This window comes from Brienomyrus brachyistius, chromosome 5, assembly GCF_023856365.1.
Source record: "Brienomyrus brachyistius isolate T26 chromosome 5, BBRACH_0.4, whole genome shotgun sequence".
Taxonomy (NCBI): domain Eukaryota; kingdom Metazoa; phylum Chordata; class Actinopteri; order Osteoglossiformes; family Mormyridae; genus Brienomyrus; species Brienomyrus brachyistius.
This window is the reverse complement of record NC_064537.1, coordinates 26,289,285-26,311,069: the sequence shown is the minus strand read 5'-3', so window position 1 is coordinate 26,311,069 and position 21,785 is coordinate 26,289,285. Positions and strand designations below refer to the sequence as shown.

Sequence of the window (21,785 nt, the reverse complement as noted above, 5' to 3'; positions counted from 1 at the left end):
ATTTACACCAATCAGCCATAACATTAAAACCACTGAGAGGTGAAGGGAAATACACTGACTATCTTGTTTCTATGGCACCTATCAAGGGTGCCATTATATATTAGGCAAGTGAACAGTCAGTTTTTGAAGTTGATGTGTTGGAAGCAGAAAAAAAGGGAAAATGTGAGGATCTGAGAAACTTTGATGAGGGACAAATTGTGATGGCTAGATGACAGGATCAGAACATCTCCAAAATGCCATGTCTGGTGGGGTGTTCCCACTACGCACTGGTCAGTACCTACCTGGCTCATTAATGTGCATGGGGTCCGATCCCACAGGAGAGCTACTGTAGCACATATTGCTGAGTTCATGCTGGCTCTGACAGAAAGGTGTCAGAACACACAGTGCATCTTAGCTTGCTGTGTATGGGGCTGTGTAACCACAGACGGGTCAGAGCGTCCATGCCGGCCCCTCTCTTCCTCTGAAAGCACCTACAATGAACATGTGAGCTTCAGAACTGGACCATGGAGCAATGGAAGAAGGTGGCCAGGTCTGGTGAGTCACATTTTTTTACACAGGAGGATGATGGTGGTCTCCCTTTACTTAGTCTTTTAGACCAGCGTTTCTCAAACTATGGGCCATGGACCGGTGCCGATCCGTGAGAAGGTTCCTGTCTGCGGAGCCTCGCTTCTGCACCAATCAAAATTCAGTCATATCAGGTCAGGTATAATAATAATAATAATAATAATAATAATAATAATTATTATTATTATTATTATTATTATTATTATTATTATAACAATAGTAATAGAAATACTATCTACCTATAGTAATAATATCTATCTATCTAGCTATCTGTATATCTATCTATCTATCTATCTATGTATAGGTATGTATGTGTGTATGTACAGTATGTATGTATGTGTGTATGCGGTGGTGTGGTTCCGTTAACTAACTAATTAGCAAAGCAAACTTTTTTTGTTAACGAATTAGTCATAGAACCATGAACTTTTTCTTCTGCTAACTGTAAATACGCTAACATTTCAAAAACGTTATTAAATGCTAAAATCATACATATCTGTTCCTATTACGAGTGTGTCTGCAACAGTCTGTCTGGCACGCAATTGGCTGACTACGTGTAAACATGACATGATTGGTCGATAACTTGTCAGATTTAAGGTGGTCTGGACTAAATGTAAGTGAACAAAGATAAAGTCATTTTTAAATTGGGATACCCTGAACTAAGTAGTGAATATGGGCATGTATGATGAAGCTGGATGTCTTGCTCAGACAGATAATTTGATAAATTTAAGGTACCCTAATTTAAATGTACTTTATCTTCGTTCACTTACATTTATGCCAGATTATCTTAAATCTGAGAAATTATCCAGCTAAGTAAGAAATCCTACTCAGTGATACAGACTATCAGAGCTGAGACCTCCTTCCTAGTTCTGGCTAAATGGTGCTATCTTTGTAGTCCCCAAGAGGCTCCAGTGAGGGCAAAATGTCAGCTTGGGCCAGTTGCAAAGTAAAGCTTTTCTGGAAAAAAAATGCTTATCTTGCAAATCCTGGAATATCATAGAATGACGACTCCACAGCAGATTTATTCCAAAGACTACAGAATGTAAGGATACTCAATTGGGTAAGCCCTAAATATCCCCTGGTAATCACTCTAGTCCAACAGATGGGACTACCGTTTTAAACGGGTCAAATCCGTAGCTCTCTATAGGTATGTTTTAAGGGTTTCAGAGCCAACCCAGACTGCAAAAGGTAACAGTGTCAGATCTGGACTGGATAGATGGATAAAATTTGGGGCAGATCTGCAAAACGGGTCTGCGCCGGGATCTTTCTTTCCAACGACCCAATACCGGCACGGATCTGGATTGGAGATCAGGAACGGACCTTGACCAGTACTGGCCCAATACAGTTATTAATGCTATGATATGTGGTGTGGATCATGCAATAATTTAAAAAATAATAAAATTTACGCGTGCGGAGACCAAGTGTCAAATGCAAGACATTGAAAATAACAACTTACATGATAGTCTGGATGGTTATAGGAAAACAGCTGATCAGAAGAAGTGGAAGTCAGTGGAACCAGGTACAGGTCTGAACCTAAAAAAAGAAAAGTACATTTACTAATCTCTGAATATACATTGATCTGTGGTCCTTTGTGTATGTGTATGTGTGTGTGTGTGTGTGTGTGTGTGTGTGTGTGTGTGTGTGTGTGGTGGTATCTTACTTGGCCTGGCACTGAAGAGTAGGAAGTAGCATGTCTGGAAGTAAACTGGGTAAACTGGTGGTGCCTATAGAATGTCATTTCTAAATCTTAGTGCGTTATTCGACAGGGCATCAAGTGGAAATAAAGGTCAAACAGCTAGTTTCAACATCAGAGTACAGGTGCATTCTGTGTCTCAAAATGTGATTGTATGTATGTGATATAGCTCGTTACCTGCATGAGATGATGGGCGGCTTCACCTCAACTTGACTAGAATCAGCAGAGGGAATGGAAGAAAACCTATGGGACACAGGTCCCTGAAAAGGATTTTATGCTAGCACTAGCAATAAATGTTATGCTAACTTTAGATAATATTTACTGCCAAGTTGTTGATACTGAACCCAAAATTAGAATTTTACGCAGACGAATGTACAAAAATACTGCCGGCATCTCATTCCACCTAACATTCACGCGAACGGAGATATTCACCAATTTTGAAAACAAGCTTTCACCACAATCGCCAATTCTTACTTTAAGCCTACTTTCGCGTTAGTTATGTTTTTCAATCGTATGGATAGGACTAACAGCTATATAGCTGTTAGCGCACCTGTTAGCAGTTTAGTGGTTTTTGAGTTAACTTTATCGGATTAAACTTCGATAGTTAGCAAATGTTGAAACGAACTAGTAGTGCCCAACTCTGTTAATAACAGACTACCTAAAACAAATGTAAATAATGTAAATAAATTTTGGGCAAAATGGTAAAATATTTCACCATTTTAAAATATCAAATGATATCAATATCACGATATACAGTAATTCAAGTCATTATATCTTTGCTTAATTTTTACTTATGGTTTACGTCGGATTGCCCGTAAATTGCTTGCAGAGCATGCAAAAGGCGACAAATTGAATTGACTGCAAACTGAAGTCTAATTTTAATAAATCCTATGAAATAAACAGGTATATATAAACCACAGATATAATTAATAAATGCATATGTATTCAGTCGGCTGCTGATTCTCCCGTCTGACTGCTGCAATCCCCATAGTTAATTCTGGGTCTGCTGGAAATTTATGAAATGTTAAACCAGGTTTATCGCCTCTCTGACATCTTATGCATCTTTAACAAAACTCTGCTGGAAAACTAAATACGTTGCTGTTGCTTTTCCGCGGTGTACGGCGCTGTTTATGGAAGGTTTGTTTGACCAGCACTAAAAGAGCAGACCGAACCATTTTTTGGGAAAAAAGTTTTTCCGATCACTATGTCAAGGACAATTAAGAAAGCAAAAAATAATCTTTTATGTGATTCATAAATACTATATGAACAGAAATATCTGTTTTTGGCAAATTATTCTGGCAGATTGTTTAAAGGTTAGAAGGTGTTTTTGGGCCCCCCCCTTGACCCAGGGCCTGGGGACAACTGACCAGATTCTCACCTCCCTCTTGGAGGTATTGGGGCTGGGTATTTGTACATCATTTACCAGATGAAGAGATGGCATGAGGATGCATTATGGGAAGATGGCAAGTTGGTGGGGGCAGTGTAATGCACTGGGTAATATTCTGCTGGGAAATCTTGGGTCCTGGCACTGACATGAATGTTACTCTAACACATATCACCTACCTAAACAATGTTCGAGACCAAGTACACCCCTTTACGGCAAAGGTATTCCCCAGTGGCAGCGACCTCTTCCAGCAAGAGCTGTGCCATGGAATGGTTTGAAGAACATAAAAAAGTTCAAGGTGTTGAGTTGGTCCCCAAATTCTCCTGATCTCAAGCCAATTGAGCATCTGTGAGATACGTTGGATAAACAAGCAGATCCATGGAGGTCCCACCTATTTACTCCTGCTATGATAGTATGTAGAATTGCTCCATTTTGCCTCTTCATGCCACAGTATTGATTGTCCTGTCTCATCTCCACCGTGATTGTAGCTTGCATATTCTCCCTGTGTTGAGCAGTCCAAAGATATGCAGGTAGACTAAGTGGCATCTCCAAATTTCCAACACTGCATGACTATGTGTGAGGGTATATGTGTATATGTGCCATGCTATAAACTGGCATCCCATACAGGGTGTACCCCAGCCTTATGTTGCTTGGAATAGGCTCCAGGTTACATTCCATATTACAACCCCCCCCCCCCCGGGTACTATTGGCTTTAAAATCAGCATAAGTGAGAGGGAAATTCTTTCAATATAACTGAATGCTTTTAAACAAGATGCTATAACGGTTATGGAGGGGGAAGACAGAAACATAACGTCCAGGAAACAGAACTTATACCTGAAACTTATTTAAAATTAATTTGTAGTTCTTGTAGTATTTGTAGTATCAACGCGTACCTGTCATACATCGCTGGCTTGAGACGAGACAACAGCGCCCCAAACGCGCAAGCGCACGGTGAGGGAAACCCCGCGGCGGGGAGAAGCTGGAGCTAGCTAAAATAACAAACCTTAACGTGGATCAGCAACGGCAGCGTGAAGAAATGAAGGCAAACCGGCAAGCTGTGCCACTGCTCGCTCGCATGTGATCGTGATTCTCGCTGGATGGTGTCCGTTTGCATGGTTACGAGCCCATGAACCTGGCCAGCCAGAGCGGGGAGGCCGGCGGCTGCCAGCTCCTCTTCGCTAACTTCAACCAGGACAACACGTAAGGAGGCATATGGGCGGCTCGCAAAGAAACGTCGGGGATATGGAGGCCTGACGCTTTTAAAAACACTTATGGGGACCGTAGTGATCTTCAGCGTTCCTGTATACTTTGCAGCATTAGGCTGTGTCGGTGCCCGATTAAACGTGAAATCGTATATTCATAATTATTTTAAGGAGATTAAAATTGACTGAGCCTCCTTAAGCATAATTACATTTATGTGTACATGTATAGAAATCAGTTAATAAATGAGCAAAACATTCAGACTTGATGACCACGTGAAGTCCAATTCACAGTAAAAGTCAGATCCGTTTGAGACGCCACATGCCCATGCATACTGGTTATCTAACGTTTATTTCTGCTTGCTCGCTGACTAACCAGCTTCATGGTATTTATTGCTGGAGATAACTGTGCTTTACATGATTTACAGTTAAATATCTGTCCTGTAAACCAGCTTTGATCACATAATATAACTACACGTCGATATTATGCTATACGAAACTTATTTTAAATGCTGACCTCCATTTAATGCTAGTTGAGAGCAGGTTAAGGTCGTGTTAGTGGAAGAATGCGATTGGTACTGGTTTTACTGACACCCCAGACGTTTGTTTGCTAGTGATTTAATATAATTTGTCTTCTATTGTAATCGACTAAAACAGCCCAACTATTTGTAAAAGGCCTATTCAATAGGGACATACAAGTCATTTGAGGAATTGGATTTTTTTCCCTATATAAACTAATGATTTTAAAACTGTCAGTCTCCTTAGTAGAAATGTTAAATTGTTTGTAAAGAGCTTTACCTTATCTGACGTTTTTATGTAAATGTGTATGGGTATTTATGTATTAATATGCTTGTCTTTCTCCTCATAGGTCCCTAGCAGTTGGAACAAAATCTGGATACAAATTTTTCTCACTGTCCTCAGTGGATAAGTTGGAACAGATATATGAATGCAGTAAGTATTTCCCTGCTGTTCTGCCTTTAATGTGAATCACCTAGAAGCCTAATATTTAATCCCTCAGAAACTGAAATGGGTCTGTATCCACGCAGCTTGAATATGGCATTTATTCGCTTCATTTTTCTGAGATATCTCTTTTAAGGCAGGTGGTTCTCACATTGCGAGGAAATATACTTTCCGAGTATATTTTGCGGCACAAGTTAAACATTTGTTTCATAATTTAAAAAAAACTTGCACGTCGCCTAGAAACGCCGTCCATGGCGTGACTAACTTTGCTTTGTGAAATATCTGATTGTACATACCCAGTGTCATGCACATTGCATGAAGAGAAAACTACCGCAGCTGCTGATAACCAGTGACCAAAATTTACTGTGAATGTTAGGTTTAGGAAAGAAGTGTTTTTTTGTTTAAATATGCATATATCTTTCATAATTCTAATAATACTTTTGTCTCCTTTGTTTGGTAAAAAATAATTTTTCGTCATTTTTATAACTTTTCTATGGGAAAATACCTCTTGCTTCACGAGTTTTCGATTAACAAGCGAAAATATGGAAGGAATTAGCTAGTAAAGTCGAGAACTATCTGTACTCAATTGTTCAACTGAGCCATGTCAGAAATAGTGCTGCACGATATATCGTGCACACATGCAATAATCACTGAGCCATGTCAGAAATAGTGCTGCACGATATATCGTGCACACATGCAATAATCACTGAGCCATGTCAGAAATAATGCTGCACGATATATCGTGCACACATGCAATAATCACTGAGCCATGTCAGAAATAATGCTGCACGATATATCGTGCACACATGCAATAATCACATCGCTTTTGTCGGCCTTGCTTTTTTCTGTTCACTGCTTGTAGCTACATTTATTTGACGCACTCTGTTGGTGGGTAATAATAATAATATTAATAACCTTCTGTAGTTTTTTGTGTTATTTAATCTTTGTTTTATAAATATTGCAATCTTGTGGAAAATTTACATGGCAATGTGTATCTGGTTGGTGGTCAGCCATTCGATCATTATTCGCGGTACAATTTTTGTTCTTTATAATGTGATTAACGGGAAAATTAAAGTATTTGTAAGTGGTCTTCAGCCTGGCATTTGACGTGTTGCATGTGCTTCCTTTCCAGCTGACACTGAGGATGTGAGCATTGTGGAAAGACTCTTCTCCAGTAGCCTTGTTGCCATCGTAAGCCTTAAAGCTCCCCGGAAGCTTAAAGTGTGTCACTTTAAGAAAGGGACAGAGATTTGCAACTACAGTTACTCCAACACTATTTTGGCTGTCAAGCTCAACAGACAGGTAAATGTGATGTTTGCCTAATTTTTACTTGATTCTTTTGTTCTTGAATTAAATTTTTTTTAGCCTGTATATCAGCTTGTGATTCTTCAGCCAAATTGTAATTTGTAAACATAAAAGTGTAAGATTAAAAGCAATTTTTACTTTATTACTTGTCTGTAAGTATCCAGTTGTTAAAGTTCTCAGTAGAACTGGATGTGTTTTTGATTGTCATTTCTATTTCAGAGGTTGATAGTATGTTTGGAGGAATCGCTTTATATCCACAACATCAGGGATATGAAAGTGCTGCACACCATCCGGGAAACACCTCCGAACCCTTCAGGTAGGGTGAAGGCAACACGCGACCTAGCATCAGAACAGGAAAAGCGGAAATAAGCCTCCGGCCTTCAGACTTTGGCTTGCGTAGGTCTGCTGGAGTGTTTCCACATCGCGTGATTTCCATTCTCCGCCTAGCAGATGTTTGCATCTGTTCAGGAATAAAAATGGGGGAGTATTTAATGAGGTCACAGACATCCTTTTGACAGTTTCCATATTGTTTTTAAGTCTGGTTTTCTTTTAGTTGTTGAGTTCACTTTAGCGAATGGCTTTTGATGTCGTTTTTTGTTTGTTTTTTAAATAGGGCTTTGTGCGCTGTCTATTAGCAATGACAATTGCTATCTGGCATATCCAGGAAGTGCCACAATAGGAGAAGTTCAGGTTTTTGACACGATCAATCTGGTATGTTCTCTCTTTGGTTTTACGTTATGTTGTGATTCTTTAAATGTGTCGTATTCGTGTTGAGCATTTTAAAGAGGCCAGACTGCTTTCCCTCCCTCCATCTAGCGGGCCGCTAACATGATTCCAGCCCATGACAGCCCCTTGGCGGCGCTGGCCTTTGACGCGAACGGCACAAAACTTGCCACAGCCTCCGAGAAGGTATATTGTCCCATCTCCAGGTGTAGGGGATGGCTTATTCTATTTATCTTTTTCACTGACGGTTTGACCTGTTTCAGGGGACTGTGATTCGAGTGTTTTCCATTCCAGAGGGTCAGAAGCTCTTTGAATTCCGGAGGGGAGTGAAGAGGTGGGAGCAAATGCTAACAGTGCTAACGTACATCAGAGTCGCCAAGTTTTCTTGTCACCTTATGACCTCGTATGTCATACCGGACACATGATACCAGTGATCTAGTTTTTAAACTGCAAGGCAGCCCTGCTTTTGTGTTTGATGATCATGGGCAGAGTTTTAGAAGAATATTCGTAGATAGTTTTGAAAATACAAGGCAGTAATGAAATGGCAGTCTTAGCTAATTGTTGGTGATCAGGTGGCAGCACATAATCACTAGAGCGTTCTTAACTTCATGCAGAGCTTTGTTATAGGCCTTGCTGCCCTTAATGTTTGTTCATGTATCTAATATGTCTGTGTTTTACGTTACAGATGTGTCAGCATCTGTTCTCTCGCCTTCAGTATGGAAGGCCTGTACCTGTCTGCCTCCAGCAACACTGAGACTGTACATATTTTCAAGCTGGAGTTGCAAAAAGAAAAGTGAGAATACTTATCTATACATATACGCACAACGATTAAGACCAGAAGATCAGAGATCAGAAACCAGTGTGGTACTTTCCGGATTGTGAAATGCATTAAGGTTGACAAATAGATGGTTTTTCCATGTACTACTCTATCATATTCCAGTACTTCATTTTCATCATTAATAAATGATAATGTTAGTGTTAAAAATTTATAAAGCTAAATAGCTTTACTGTTATACAAACGTGAACCAGAGTAAAACATTTCATTGATGGACCTAGTTTACTTGGGTAAATCGCCATAATCATTTTATGAAATAATTTTAGTTTTAAGAAAATTTCACAAAATAATGACTTTTGTCTTTAATATAATGATTAATTGGAAATTAGACGCTCCTCTATTTGCGAACCTTCAACTTACGAACTTTCAGACATACGAACGAAGAGGACCGTAAGTCCAAATTGTGTTCATTGAGCTCCCGTTTCCTGTCCGCAACATCAATTTTCTTTTCTGCGTGCCAATTCCGTCTAGTACGACCTCTGGCCGCTACTCCCGCCGCGCAGCAGCGTAGCGTGCGTACTCCCAGCATCCTAGTTCTTTGTACTCATGTATACCCTTAAAATGATGTTGAATAACGACATACGAACATTTCAAGTTACGAACAGCTGTTTGGAGTAGAGGAGCGTCTGTACATGCTTCATGATGGTGTATTTCTTTCCCTCCACCTTATTGTTTTTTTGATTAGGCCACAGGAGGAGCCAACAACCTGGACGGGGTACTTTGGGAAGGTGCTGATGGCATCTACAAGCTACTTACCCGCCCAGGTCACGGAGATGTTTAACCAGGGCAGGGCCTTCGCTACAGTCAGGCTGCCCTTTTCTGGGCACAAGAATATCTGTTCGCTGGCCATGTGAGCAAATACTGTTTGTTACTCCATTATTACTCACAGTGTGCCTTTATATCTCAGTGTAGCTGGGTTAGATGTGTTCTTTTTGGGGATTGTGTGTGCCCAGGGGCAAATTAACTACTGTAGCAGATCCATCGGGCTGATTTAATAAGTCTCACTATTCCATTTTTCCTAAGGCGGGGGCTCTGTCCTGCTGGGGCGCTAGGGCAGCCTACTGATCAATCGACTCCCGCGTTACATTTTTCAGGTTCCCGCAATGTAAACTACAGTTTTATAAAAATCTCTGAAAGCAACCAAAAAACTAACACAGCCAAAAGTCTTGTGTTTTGTTTTGTTTGGTTATTTATGGCCTGTGTAAGGGTTAGGGTTGTCAGAGTTAGGGTTAGGGTTATGCCCATTGAAATGAATGGGGTCAAATATATGAACTGTGGGTCTTGCAATGCATCCTGGGTGTCTCATTTACATTCAGCACTTACATTCTCAAGATAGTCTTTCCTTAGCAGTAGTAATTGTAGCTGCAGTGTACGTTGGGCATTCCTAAGCACTCTCCATTTCACAGCGCCTTCCATGACCTGCGGGTTGCACATCTTCCCTTCTGACCACATTTATTTTTGGACTTTTGGTACTTTTTTTTTTTCCTTGTACACCTTTGTGTCACATCGAGAAGGAATAGAAGTCATAGCCACATCACTCACTTCTCCTTTAATATATGTGAACGTGCAGGTCTGGCGTGTGACCTTCACTGGTTAAGGGCCTAAATCTGAGGCTTCTGCTTCTGCCCCCATGTCAGAATTCAGAAGATACCGCGGCTCCTGGTGGCCTCTGCGGACGGATACCTTTACATGTACAACCTGGACCCGCAGGAGGGGGGCGAGTGCTCACTAATGAAACAGCACAAGTAAGACGAGGCCAGCCCCCCCCCCCCCATTATATTTAAGAATAAAAATGTTAAAATGCATTGACTTTTGGCGATATCTAATACCGCTAGATGATATTTCATTGCATTAATCTTTTAAATGCACTGTTTGACATTTGTTGTGGTTTATTTTGTGAGTATTGAGAAGAAGATTTGGTGTTTAGGGAAGCTTGCGTGTTCACACTTTGGAAGAATGCAGTGGCAATTGAACATGTTGACCCCTCCCATCCCAGATTGATATGACGTGTTGCTTTGTTGCCGTCCAACATTGTAATACATTTAAAGCTCCATTTTATGCTCTAGATTATGATTATGCTCTATCGTTGGAGAACAATAACACAGTGAAATGAAGATCTTGGCCTTAAATTCCTCCCCCACCCCCATGTCTGCTGGTGTGCAGTTTTAGTTGTTCCCCTTTTAATGAGCTCTGCCCCCCGCCCCCCCTCACTTCCTTATTCTAAGTTTCGCCCACCCTTCCTCCTTAATAGTCATTTCAGCTGTTGTCAAGCGTCAGTCTTCGATTCCTGCTGTGGGTTTTGTATGCTTGTCTGGTCTGACCTGACCTGGTCTCTCTTCTAAAACTGCTTTTAGTTTTGGCGCTTAGTGGTCAATATCTTAAGATGAGAGTCATCATCCAAGACTTGGGTCTTTAGCAGATACTTTTTAATTTATTGAAGTTTTCCAGTATGGTTAGGGACCTGAATGAAGAGTTGCTATAATGCAAGTCTTACGACACAGATGATAAAGTATAGGAGCACTGAACAAGGGAAGTACCGAATCGGCAGCTGCATACATTTAAGATGGCCTAGCTGGAGTTTGCATTTTTAATTCACAACATTTTCTGTGTAAGATTAGCAGTTATGTGGCTTTATTGGACAAATCTCTTCCGGATACGTGTATATTGGGTCTATTGTTTTTCCTTCACAATACATTCTGATGCATGCTGTTCTGAAGAGGACACAAACTATAAATAGCTCCAAGCAAAGTATTTTCATGTAAGACCTCCCTTTGTATACAGCGATCCTTTGCTGTTTGTTCTGGTACAGCTCAGCATTGGGGGCAGGGGGGTGGGTGGCGCATATAGGTGCGTAACGAGTCTGATTTGTGGAATTTGCATTTTAATGCAAGTAAATACATCATGGCTTCTTTCCCCATTTTCCTCCCCCGTTCTGCTTTCGTCAGATTGGATGGCAGCACGGAGCCGCCCAATGAAATTCTGGAACCAACCAATCACGAGCGTCCACTTGTGGCACAGACCTATAGTGTGCCATTAGCCAAAGGTAAGCCCAGACTTCTTATTGTGTATCTGAAGCCGTTTTTGAAGTAAAATGCCCCAGATGAAGACTAGGAAGTATTTTCGTGCTGGGAGGATGTCCTTTGGAAGCCTAGATCTATGCCAGTAGATATTGATGGGTGGTGTATCTTTATTCGTGCCTCAGGTTATTCGGAGGACCAGGGGGCTGTCGGAGGCCCCGGTGTGGAAGATGACATGAGTTCCCTGCGACTGGAAGAAGAGAGTGAACAACCCCCCATGATCCTTTTAGAGTGACGGAGCCCTGTGATGACCTGCTGGCTGACAGATGATGATGTGGGGGCGGAGCTCCAGCAGAGCTGCTATGAACTTGTGATGAATTGGAAGAGAGATTAAAGCACATGAAGTCCTCCCTGTCCTTATCCCATCTATACTGTTTTTAAAAACCACAACCATGTGAAATCTGCCAGCTGTACCGTTCCCCAGCTTAAAAAAGAAAAAAAAAGCCTGGTAGTGGCTTCTAAGTCTCTCAGCTTTGCATGCTCCTGTGCCAAGTTTAGCACTGATGGAAATCTCGTCAATCCACGTATGTATCAATGGTTCCGACAGGGTGATAGCTTGGATTTTCTGTTAATTTTGAATGGAGAAAAGTAATGGCCAACAAGTGCCTGTGATGGAATGGTAGAATTCCTGTGCGTTACTTCACACAGATTGTTGGGGATTTCTGCAGATGTAGCCTACTGATGCTACGCTATCTATGTGTGGGCCGGGATGGATCACGGAGCTCTTACCTCCTGCTGCAGACCCCAAAGGAGATGATTGCGGCTAAACTATCTTTACTGTACCAAAAGAGCTCATTGACCATTTTACTCGGTCTTGATGGACAGTCACCTTGGAGCGATGAACGCCCCCTGCTTAGTGTTCACTTGTTAGCATTTTCTTCTGATTCTACTGTATGCCATCTTATTGTATTTTTCACCATTTTGGCCTCCCTTACGATAAAACACTTTATGGATTTTCCATCTCTCTCAGTGATCGATGCCATTTTCTAATGCTTCAAATTCAAGATGTAAACCAAAAAATGTAGTTTTCTTTTATGATTAATGTTATTCTGATGAGAGCTTTTTTATAAGTTCTGTTTTTTCAGATTTCAGTTTTTTTTTTTTTTACCTAAATTGATTCTTTATGATTCTCAAGGTTTGTTTTTCAGTCTCCATGAGCATTTAGGATAATACGGTACTTTAATGATTACATTGTTAATGTCCTGTACATTGATAGAATTTAGTCAGTACTATACAATGAAATTCATATTATCATTAATGTCGATTTCTACCTTTAATCTTTCTTCCTTTTTAAAAAATGAGTTGAACAATCTCTCTCAAGCAGGAAACCATCTATGCTTCACTTTATGTCCCTAATAGATATAAATAGCAGTAGGTTGTGAGGGAACTATCAGGTCACCTTACGTATGTGTGGAGTGTGCAGACTACCCACCTATGGGTGACATTAAACCGAAAGTGGTGGTGAAAGTTGGAATTGCAGAGAAGTAGTAGTGAATTTTTAACCTGGAGCTTGGTGTCCATATCTAAGCACAGCTCAGTATTACTTTGCCAGAAAGTTGCCGTTTCATCAACCATGGTATGGTTACAAAAAAGTCTGCTCTTATCAGTATGCATTCATGGAATATTTATGCATTTTGTAATACTATTAAGTAAACTTTTTTCCATTCTGACTTGGTGAAGTTGAATTAAGAATTATTTCATGTCCTTATGACAAGGTCTTTCACGTCCCCATTGAAGTAGGACAGCAGATTAGTGGAACCTGTGTGCCGCTGATCAAACGTGGCTTTCTTAGCCATTGGTTCTCGTCGGAGTACCGTGGCGTTTGATTGGCTGCGATGGCGGTGTAACTGCAGTATGTATTTATGCCACATGTTCTTTGGGGCTTTCCTCAACAGAATGGACAATTTCAAAGCCTCAGTTGGTTATTCGGAAATTATATGGAAATTACAAGGATTTTTAAAAGCTATTTCATCTCGGAGAGCTTTGGGTACTTTGAGTGTACGACGTGTTACAAAATGTGCTGTTGCCTTATGTACATTTCAACGAATTTTCTTTCAGGCATAACAAATGGATGTAATGACTTCAGATTTTGAAGAGCCATAATTTCTCCTTTCTCCCCACAGCCTGTGGACTCTGCCCAGTGCTAATATAATTTTTATGATTATTATTTTTTTTTTAATAGAAAATGTGTTCCATACAACGATTAACGTATGCAAAGAATTATTAAGGAAAATAAACATCCATGTCTGCAAAAGGTTTGGGGTTTTATTCTGTTTTTGAAGCTGAATGCCCTGCTTTCCCTATTTTTTCCATCACAGCATAAAGTAACTGACTACCCATCATGCCCAGGGGCAGTGTTTACCATCACTTGCATTGTTTACCATTCAGTTGCATAGAGGCCCTCTGTTGGCCACAAACAGACACTACACCCCAGGGGGCCACAGTGGGCCCTAAATCGACTTATTGAGGGCCCCAGAAACAACAATCATACCCACTCGTTGAAACACCCCTTGGAACACAAGGCACCTGCCCCTTGTCTGAAACCCTCTCTTTAAAAGTACTGAGCGCCACTTTAATGTAGGTCAAAGGCTTTGTGTGTGGCTTAGTGGTTTATAAGGCTGTGCTTATGATCAGAAGGTTACTTGTTCAAGTCCCAGGGCTGGTAGAGTGGCCTCATGAGTAAGGTACTTAATCTCCAGTTCGAGGGACTCCAACCCTGCTTCCATTAAAAATGTATGTCGCTGTGGAATAAGCATCTACTAAATAAATTAGATCTATTTGTATGTAATGTTCCAATATATAACCATTGTTGCTCTCTGTTAGAATGTTTTCTGAGCAGCACGCTAGATGCTGAAACTTACTTTGGCATAACCGCTGTTTCTGTCGTACTAGCAAGAGACTGGCATCTGGGCTTTCAGACCACTGGGACACAGGAGACCACAGCTAAAGCCATTTATTTTGCAAAAGCATAAAATGCACAGAAATGCATGTTTCACAATATTTCCTCATATCATTGCATCTCCTCCAAATTCTCCTTGTAATGTTTAATGCACAGTTGCGAAGAAACTGTCTATTAGTTTCAGAACTGAATAATTATTGTAAAATGTATAAGATCCTTCAATCTATGATGCTGTGTAATACTAAGCGAGTTATGATTATATATTTTTTAATAGGATTTTAACACCTGGAATGTTTTTTCCTTAGGAATTTATACCATGCAGTTTGAGCTTGGTTTTAATATTTCTTGAAACTACATCTATGCATGAACAGGTTGCAACAGTAAATTCTCTGCTTAATGACAATTTTTATACGTCTGCTCATTGGCTAATTGTTTTATTTTCTCATGTTTGATGCTTAAGTCTGGGAACACGTTTGGAGTTTCCCTTCAGTTTGTATTGTTGCATCAGTTATTCCAGAGTTAAGCAATCTTCAAATTTTTCAAAGCAGATTCCAGGGTCTGTTATAATAAAAACAACAGCATTAGTTGTTTATGTGTGTGTGTGTGTGTGTGTGTGTGTGTGTGTGTGTGTGTGTGTGTGTATATATATATATATATATATATATATATATATATATATAAAATTATAGCCTGTTGGTATCCAGAGCATGTTTTATTAAGCTCCTTTTCCCTTGAAAAGTGTAGTAAAATATAAAATGTGAAACAGTATCAATGGAATAATTCCTCCTTACCTTGATGTCCCAAATAGCCATCCCTCCATCCATTCCAGTGGTACAGAATTTAGTGCACTTGCTTTTCCCACCCTCCAGGATAGAAACTTGGCTGTAAATAACCAACCATTCTGATTAGAGGTGGTATATTACTCGTATCACTACATTCAAGAGCCCTATGTGTGAACCATTCTTTTATGTCTTATGTATAGTGACCTCAGATTAGTTCATATTCTCTCATGAAAATTAAATGATTATTATTATTGGTCTTGTCTGTTCCCATCAGATTACTTCAATTGTGTTGTCTTTGAACTGAAAATGACTTAGTATCTGTAACAGACTCTTCTATGGTAACTTCTTTCTTATCAATGTTTGTGTAACACACTGTAACCCTCACTGCTATTCAGTGTAACACACTGTAACACTCACTGCTTTTCAGTGTAACACTCACTGCTATTCAGTGTAACACACTGTAACACTCACTGCTTTTCAGTGTAACACTCACTGCTATTCAGTGTAACACATTGTTAACCCTCACTGCTATTCAGTGTAACACACTGTAACATTCACTGCTTTTCAGTGTAACACTCACTGCTATTCTTTGTTTTTGAGAAGGATGACAACAAAAGAAATTCTAGGAAACATTTTTTTTTCATGTAATGTATAAACCGGCACAGCCAGCTAGAGCAAATGTATTATAGCAATTTAATTACAATTTTTACATATGGGGTCATTGATACGCGTCTGCTTATGCTCAGCTGATATGGCTTATATTATGGATGGATGTGAATGAAGTACAGATGTTTAAAGTGTGTCTAAATAAGAAACTCTTTACTGAAGCTGCAAGTGTTTTACGTTTCTCATTTGAGTGGAAATTCCAGCATCCTGTTGGGTTCTCAGGTTACAGCTTTGATGGACTGCAGAAGCCTTTCAGAGCAGTAAAATGCCCGAGCGTCCAGACATAAGCCAAGAAAAGAAGCATTGGGTTGGCCTTGCCTGATGCTGTTCTTATGCAGAGAGTCCAGCGTGGCCTCCTCCCGCTCCGACGTGGCCTTCTTGTCCATGTTCTGGAAGCGTTCCCTGGCACTCACCCCTCGCTGGGCGCTCTGCTTGGGCACGTCCAGCTTCCCGCCGAAAGTGATCGAGCCTTTGCCCGCGTCGTAGACAAAGAGCACCGGGTAGCAGTCGTGCCCCTGAAAGACGTCAGAAAGTCAAATCTGCGAGTGTTTCAGCCGAGGCGTGAGAGCGGAGCGATGCAGAGGCAGGGAGCAGTACTCACTGCTGCCACCAGGCTGTTCTCGGTGATGAATGTCACACACAGCAGAGGCAGGGAATCTGAGCTGCAGCTGCTGATTCTAGCCAGGCAGAAACAGAAAGAGGTTCGTTATAAAGGCAGCCAGCCACCAAACATCTGAGATTTTCCAGGGTCACGCTTTGTCTTCATCATACAGAGCTGCACTCCCCCGTCTTTGTCCTAATAAGCTGGTCTTGTGCATCTTTTCCAACACTTTTCAGACTATTAACAATATCTTTATTGAGGGAGCAGCTTGTGATAGTTCAATCAAAGAGGTAATTAGCTCAATTCATCACTTAATTCCATAGGTGCAGCAGATGTCTGTATAGACAACCAGCCGGCTAACATCAAGACCGAGGACCCCGGTATTTTGCCTGAGCTTCTAAACCAGCAGACACCAGGCTGTATGTACCCTTTAAAGCATGAGAAGATGTACTGGGCCTATAAAGAAGCATACCGACAAAAATGGGGATATGTTTCAAGGTAAATCAGCCAGGCAATTTTCTACAATCCTTACTACACTAAAAACAAAAGTGAAACATCAAGCAAAAATTCTAAATTTTGAATCACTTATTTATAGCAGGCGACAAAATTCACGTTCCGTTTGACTGGATGCTTACGTAGCGGTCTTCTCTCCATCGGCCACGGCTATCACGCTATCATGGGCTGTCCAGGCCACGCGATTCCCGGTGCCAGAGAAGGAAACGCTGTGGACCCAGCCAGTGGTGCCGCTCGACTCGAACAGCACCTCGCCAAAGGGCATCTTAGAACCCCAGGGCGTTGGGCCAGGCTTCTCCTCAACCTCTTTGATGTAGGCAGAGAAAATTCTAGAAGGCAGTGAATGGTTTTTTTTCAGTCCATGACAAGAACATGCGGCAAATTCTCACAGGACAATACACAACCGTGCAGCTAGGGTGAGACGCATTTACCTGCATTTGAAGTCACAAGATCCGGCTGCCAGCAGGACGTTGTTGGGATGCCAGTCCAAACTAAGGACTGTGGAGCGAATTGGTTTTTTGATGTGCTTGCAAACCCACCTAAATGCCAAAAAAGGAAACCACTATTTTATGCAGTGATCGACACACATTTACTTGAGACTCTCACCTAGATTCAAATCGGATTTGATGAATTACTCTACCTGTTTTTAAATCATTGCTTAAGAGTGTCGCTTACATTAACATTATAGTTGGTTTTTTGTTTTTCTGTGCCAATAAATGGTAGTTATTTTCTCGTAGTGACAAGAGTGCGACCAGTTAGTTCCTTCATACATTAAAAAAGTACATTAAAAGTGTTTTAAAGCCTTACAATAATTTGCATGTCCATCGGAGGAAGAACTGAAAAGACAGGGAACTGAATAAAACAGGATCTCCGCCGTGATCAAAAACAAAAATGGCTACAGAATTACGAAAGGGCTCACCAGTCGTTTTCTTGCTCAAAGTAGCAAATCGAGATGAGGCGGGATCCGCTTCCCACGGCAAACTTGTTTTCTTTGGGGGACCATTTAACGCAGCGAGCCGCACGGTTTATCCTCAGTATGACCAGCATAGGTTTCCACTGGGCTCCCTTCAGGGTCCAGACGTAGGCATTGCGGTCAGTGCCACAAGTGACGATGCGGTTACTTTCCGGGGCCCAGTCGATACCTGCCGTGGACATGAGGAGTCCTTTCTACAGCTTCTTCTGGAGGACCATGACAGTATCCTGGGGAGGCTACAATTACTCCTTACCTGTCACCTGGCCATTATGTTCCTTCAGCTCATGAACCTTTGTCCACTTGGCTCCGTCCTTCTTGTAAATGTGGACATCATGATTGTTCGGGCACAAAGCGATCTCTTAAAGGAACAAACATACCCCTGAATGTAAAAACCACTGTATGGACCTTCTGACTAAATTATATTATAAACATTAACTAATAACGGCAAGACATTTCTCATGAGAAAATCGAAAGCAGCTGGTAATATTTCATTTTTTTATCTCAGACTGTACAAACAGTATTGAAAGTCACAGAGTATAACCTAGAAACCCAGTTTTGAACTTAAGACTAACAGCAGTCCAAGTACTTAAATAGAAACAAGAAAGGACGACCTTGATCCTCACACTGCAGCTGAAAAAGTGACTCTCACTTTTAAACACAAAGCACTTCTAGCAGACAAGCGAACAAGCTCTACACAGGGATGTCTGAAGCAAATTTATTTTAACTAGGGCTGGGAAAGTTATTGCGTTAACGCATTGCTTCTGTTTTTAGAGCTATTTGCCAAATAGGTTGTAGATTTTAGACCAATCACATTGGATTCAATAGTGTTTCGATTCGCCTGATTAGTACTTGTGATTATATGTACATTTGGTATATGTAATTAATTGCCAAGGACTGTGATTAAAAAAATTATTGTTTACCATCTGCTCTTATAATACAATACCCTCTTTTCTTATTGCCATCTGTTCATTGAGCCTTTTTGAAAGCATTGAAATTCAGCTTAACTTGCTTGCAAGTAGTATTTTGTTGGAAATTAATCATTTGTACATCCAAAATTTCAGTTAAACGATCACATCTAGGCATTAATAATGGTCCACAATGCAGCTTTAAAGTTCAGGTAAGATAATTATAACTAAAGTCACAATACTCTGAAACCAAAAGAGACCATGATGGGTAAAATCCAAGCCAGGCAAGTGATTTGTGAACTAAGACTCAAACTAAACAGAGGGAAATATAGATCACATATACAGAAATAAGATGTGTAATGTTTTCGCCTTTTCTATTAGTTTTGTCATTTTTTTCTCATCTCAGTAACTCTTGTTCTGGATTTGAGGAAAAATTAGAGAAAATTAATATGTTACAGTAATGAGTTCGTGACAATGACCCATATACTACGCTTTATGTTAATTCTGCATTAATAAGGGGATTTGATATATAAAGATTTATTATTATAATTTTAATGTTGGGTGAGATTAATCACAGAACACTGTGCAATTAGTTAATGTTTTTAATTGATTCATAGCTCATAATTTAGTGTGGGTGGAGTGGTGGCTCTGAGGCTAGGGAACTATGCCAGCAATCGGAAGATTGCCAGTTTGAATCCCGTCAATGCCAGGGGTGATCCTACTCCATTGGACCCTTAAGCGAGGCACTTAACCTGCAATTGCTCTGTCCTGGGTATGCTGTTAACCTACATCCAGCCCTGCAAGTATGTCGTCCAACTTACAGGGAAAATTTGGGGGTTGGTGGCAGGATTGGCACTCCAGCCTCTGGAAAAATCTCACACTGGTCCATTTGGACTAGTGTGGTGCTGAGGTATCCCTGAGCTGGTTGGTCTTGTGGTGGGTATGGCAATGCACTGTAATCAGCACATGCCCCTTCCCTCCTCCTAAATCTGCATTATTTCCCTTAAGTTAAGGACTCATATTTTAGCATATCATAGCAGCCTTTATATAAGTGTAACATTTGCTGTGGATTCTCTCCTTATGTTGGGAATGAACAGCACCACTATGGCTCAGGCATGAGGTGTTCGCATCTGCTGCCTCCCCCCAGTCCTTACCCCCCCTACCCATGCTGACACATCCAATCAGCCTGAAAACACCATTCATGGTAAAACAGGAAGTCTGAGTACAATTTGTCACCGCTGTTTCTGTCGTTGTAGGTAAGAACAAGGAAAACAGCAGAATACATTTAAACGTTCCTCTTTGTGGGCCTTGTTCCTCTTAATCGCAGTGCACATTAAAGAGGAACTAAGTATAAAACTTAAAAGTACGTTTTTAGAATCCTGAGGGTCCTTTAGAATCACTCGCACTGAGCTGTGTGTGCCACAGTTTGAAACAGGAAACTTTTCAAATTAGACCCCTTAAATTACAGGGCCATGAACTCAACTTCTTCTTGCATTTGCTGAATATTGTAGCTCTTAGCTGACAGTTTACTTTATGCCTTGTCTGTCTGGTTGGTTCTACTTATATTTGAAGTTTCCATGAATGAACAATACAGTAGTTATAAGAAATAAAACAATAATAACTGCCTATTATTAGGATGAAATGCACAAAGATGCCACATTTTGCAGCTTAAGCATGCAAACACATGAAATAATAATGTACAGGATGGTGTTATATAACAGACACTTAAGCAGTGCCGCATACAGGCTGATACTATCTACTTACACTTGCAAATCCATAATAAATCCCACAGCCAATATATATCAGCCAGTGAGCATGTGCATATAGACACTTAGACCCTAGACTCAAATAGTAATGGGGAGGTGTGTGTGTGTGTGCACACACTCACGGCTTCTGTCCTTGTTCCAGGCGTGGCAACTGATGGGCTCCAACAAAAAATTATGGTACGCCATGCCTTCCAGAACTTCTGATGTCTTGGAAAAGAAATCAAGCCAGGCAAATTTCATTAGGCAACAATAAAACATTTTTCTTACTTCCTGCCTTGCAAAGTCTAGCATGAGAGATGTACTAGATTGAACATCATAATGTAATATCTATATATAGAATGTAATATTTTCCATTTTATTCACTTAGCAGAGCTATGTGCCTGGCCATTCTGGTACATGATGCTGCACTTTAAAATGGAGAAATGATGCTAAAGTGCAAAATATTGTCTGAGAGTTAAAGAGATTTCAAATATTTTTGATTTGTATTTCTTCTCTGTCACTTGTCGACTGCAGGCTAATATTCTGACTTGAGTGTCTGACTTGATCTTATAAATTAATACACAATTTGCACTCACTGCTTTGTTAAACGTCAAATTGGCAACACCACATTACAGAACGCTGCTGAAATAAGTGCGTATGTGATGCCAAGATCTTTGAGGTGCAAACTTGTCCATTCGCCACGCTTAGGGTTAAGCATGTAAATACTTTCAGTCTTTAAGCATTTGTTAAAGAAGCATTTGACTTACCCAGTAAAATAGAGAAGATAGATGGGGTATGAAACGGAAGCCTCAGTTCATGGACTCTGAGCAGTCAACACGAACTCTGACAAAGATCTGAACCAACTAAAGAAAACTTATTTCTCTCTGATCCGCTCTACTTCCCCTTTCCTGCCTGGGACTTGTAACTACTTCCTTGTGCAGGCAGCTCACAGCTGATTAATAGG

General features: G+C 40.6%; 2 protein-coding genes across 2 annotated transcripts; one reads left to right on the top strand and one right to left on the bottom strand.

The window, feature by feature from the left end:
• The first annotated feature begins 4,558 nt into the window (after positions 1-4,558).
• Positions 4,559-13,991, top strand: LOC125742403 (WD repeat domain phosphoinositide-interacting protein 2-like). Its single transcript, XM_049014393.1, has 12 exons — positions 4,559-4,838; positions 5,706-5,788; positions 6,930-7,099; positions 7,322-7,418; positions 7,716-7,813; positions 7,919-8,011; positions 8,089-8,159; positions 8,511-8,618; positions 9,346-9,510; positions 10,298-10,405; positions 11,606-11,703; positions 11,863-13,991. Exons 1-12 carry the CDS (start codon positions 4,765-4,767, stop codon positions 11,970-11,972), a joined length of 1,275 nt encoding a protein of 424 aa, XP_048870350.1. The 5' UTR covers positions 4,559-4,764; the 3' UTR covers positions 11,973-13,991.
• Positions 13,992-14,675: 684 nt separating this feature from the next.
• On the bottom strand, positions 14,676-21,747 carry LOC125742408 (actin-related protein 2/3 complex subunit 1B-B-like). Its single transcript, XM_049014398.1, has 10 exons — positions 21,589-21,747; positions 20,965-21,049; positions 18,425-18,529; positions 18,118-18,340; positions 17,630-17,737; positions 17,321-17,527; positions 16,686-16,761; positions 16,403-16,599; positions 15,428-15,518; positions 14,676-15,194 (listed from the first exon to the last, which is right to left on the bottom strand). Exons 2-10 carry the CDS (start codon positions 21,026-21,028, stop codon positions 15,156-15,158), a joined length of 1,110 nt encoding a protein of 369 aa, XP_048870355.1. The 5' UTR covers positions 21,029-21,049; positions 21,589-21,747; the 3' UTR covers positions 14,676-15,155.
• Between the last annotated feature and the right edge of the window lie 38 nt (positions 21,748-21,785).

Coding starts and splice junctions, on each gene's coding strand:
- LOC125742403 (XM_049014393.1), top strand. CDS start 4,765: ATGAACCTGGCCAGCCAGAGCGGGGAGGCCGGCGGCTGCCAGCTCCTC. Junction 9,511..10,297: donor AATATCTGTTCGCTGGCCAT/GTGAGCAAATAC, acceptor CCCCCATGTCAG/AATTCAGAAGATACCGCGGC. Junction 10,406..11,605: donor TCACTAATGAAACAGCACAA/GTAAGACGAGGC, acceptor TGCTTTCGTCAG/ATTGGATGGCAGCACGGAGC.
- LOC125742408 (XM_049014398.1), bottom strand. CDS start 21,028: ATGGCGTACCATAATTTTTTGTTGGAGCCCATCAGTTGCCACGCCTGG. Junction 18,530..20,964: donor CTGGAACAAGGACAGAAGCC/GTGAGTGTGTGC, acceptor TGTTCCTTTAAG/AGATCGCTTTGTGCCCGAAC. Junction 16,762..17,320: donor GATGGAGAGAAGACCGCTAC/GTAAGCATCCAG, acceptor CTGCCTGGCTAG/AATCAGCAGCTGCAGCTCAG.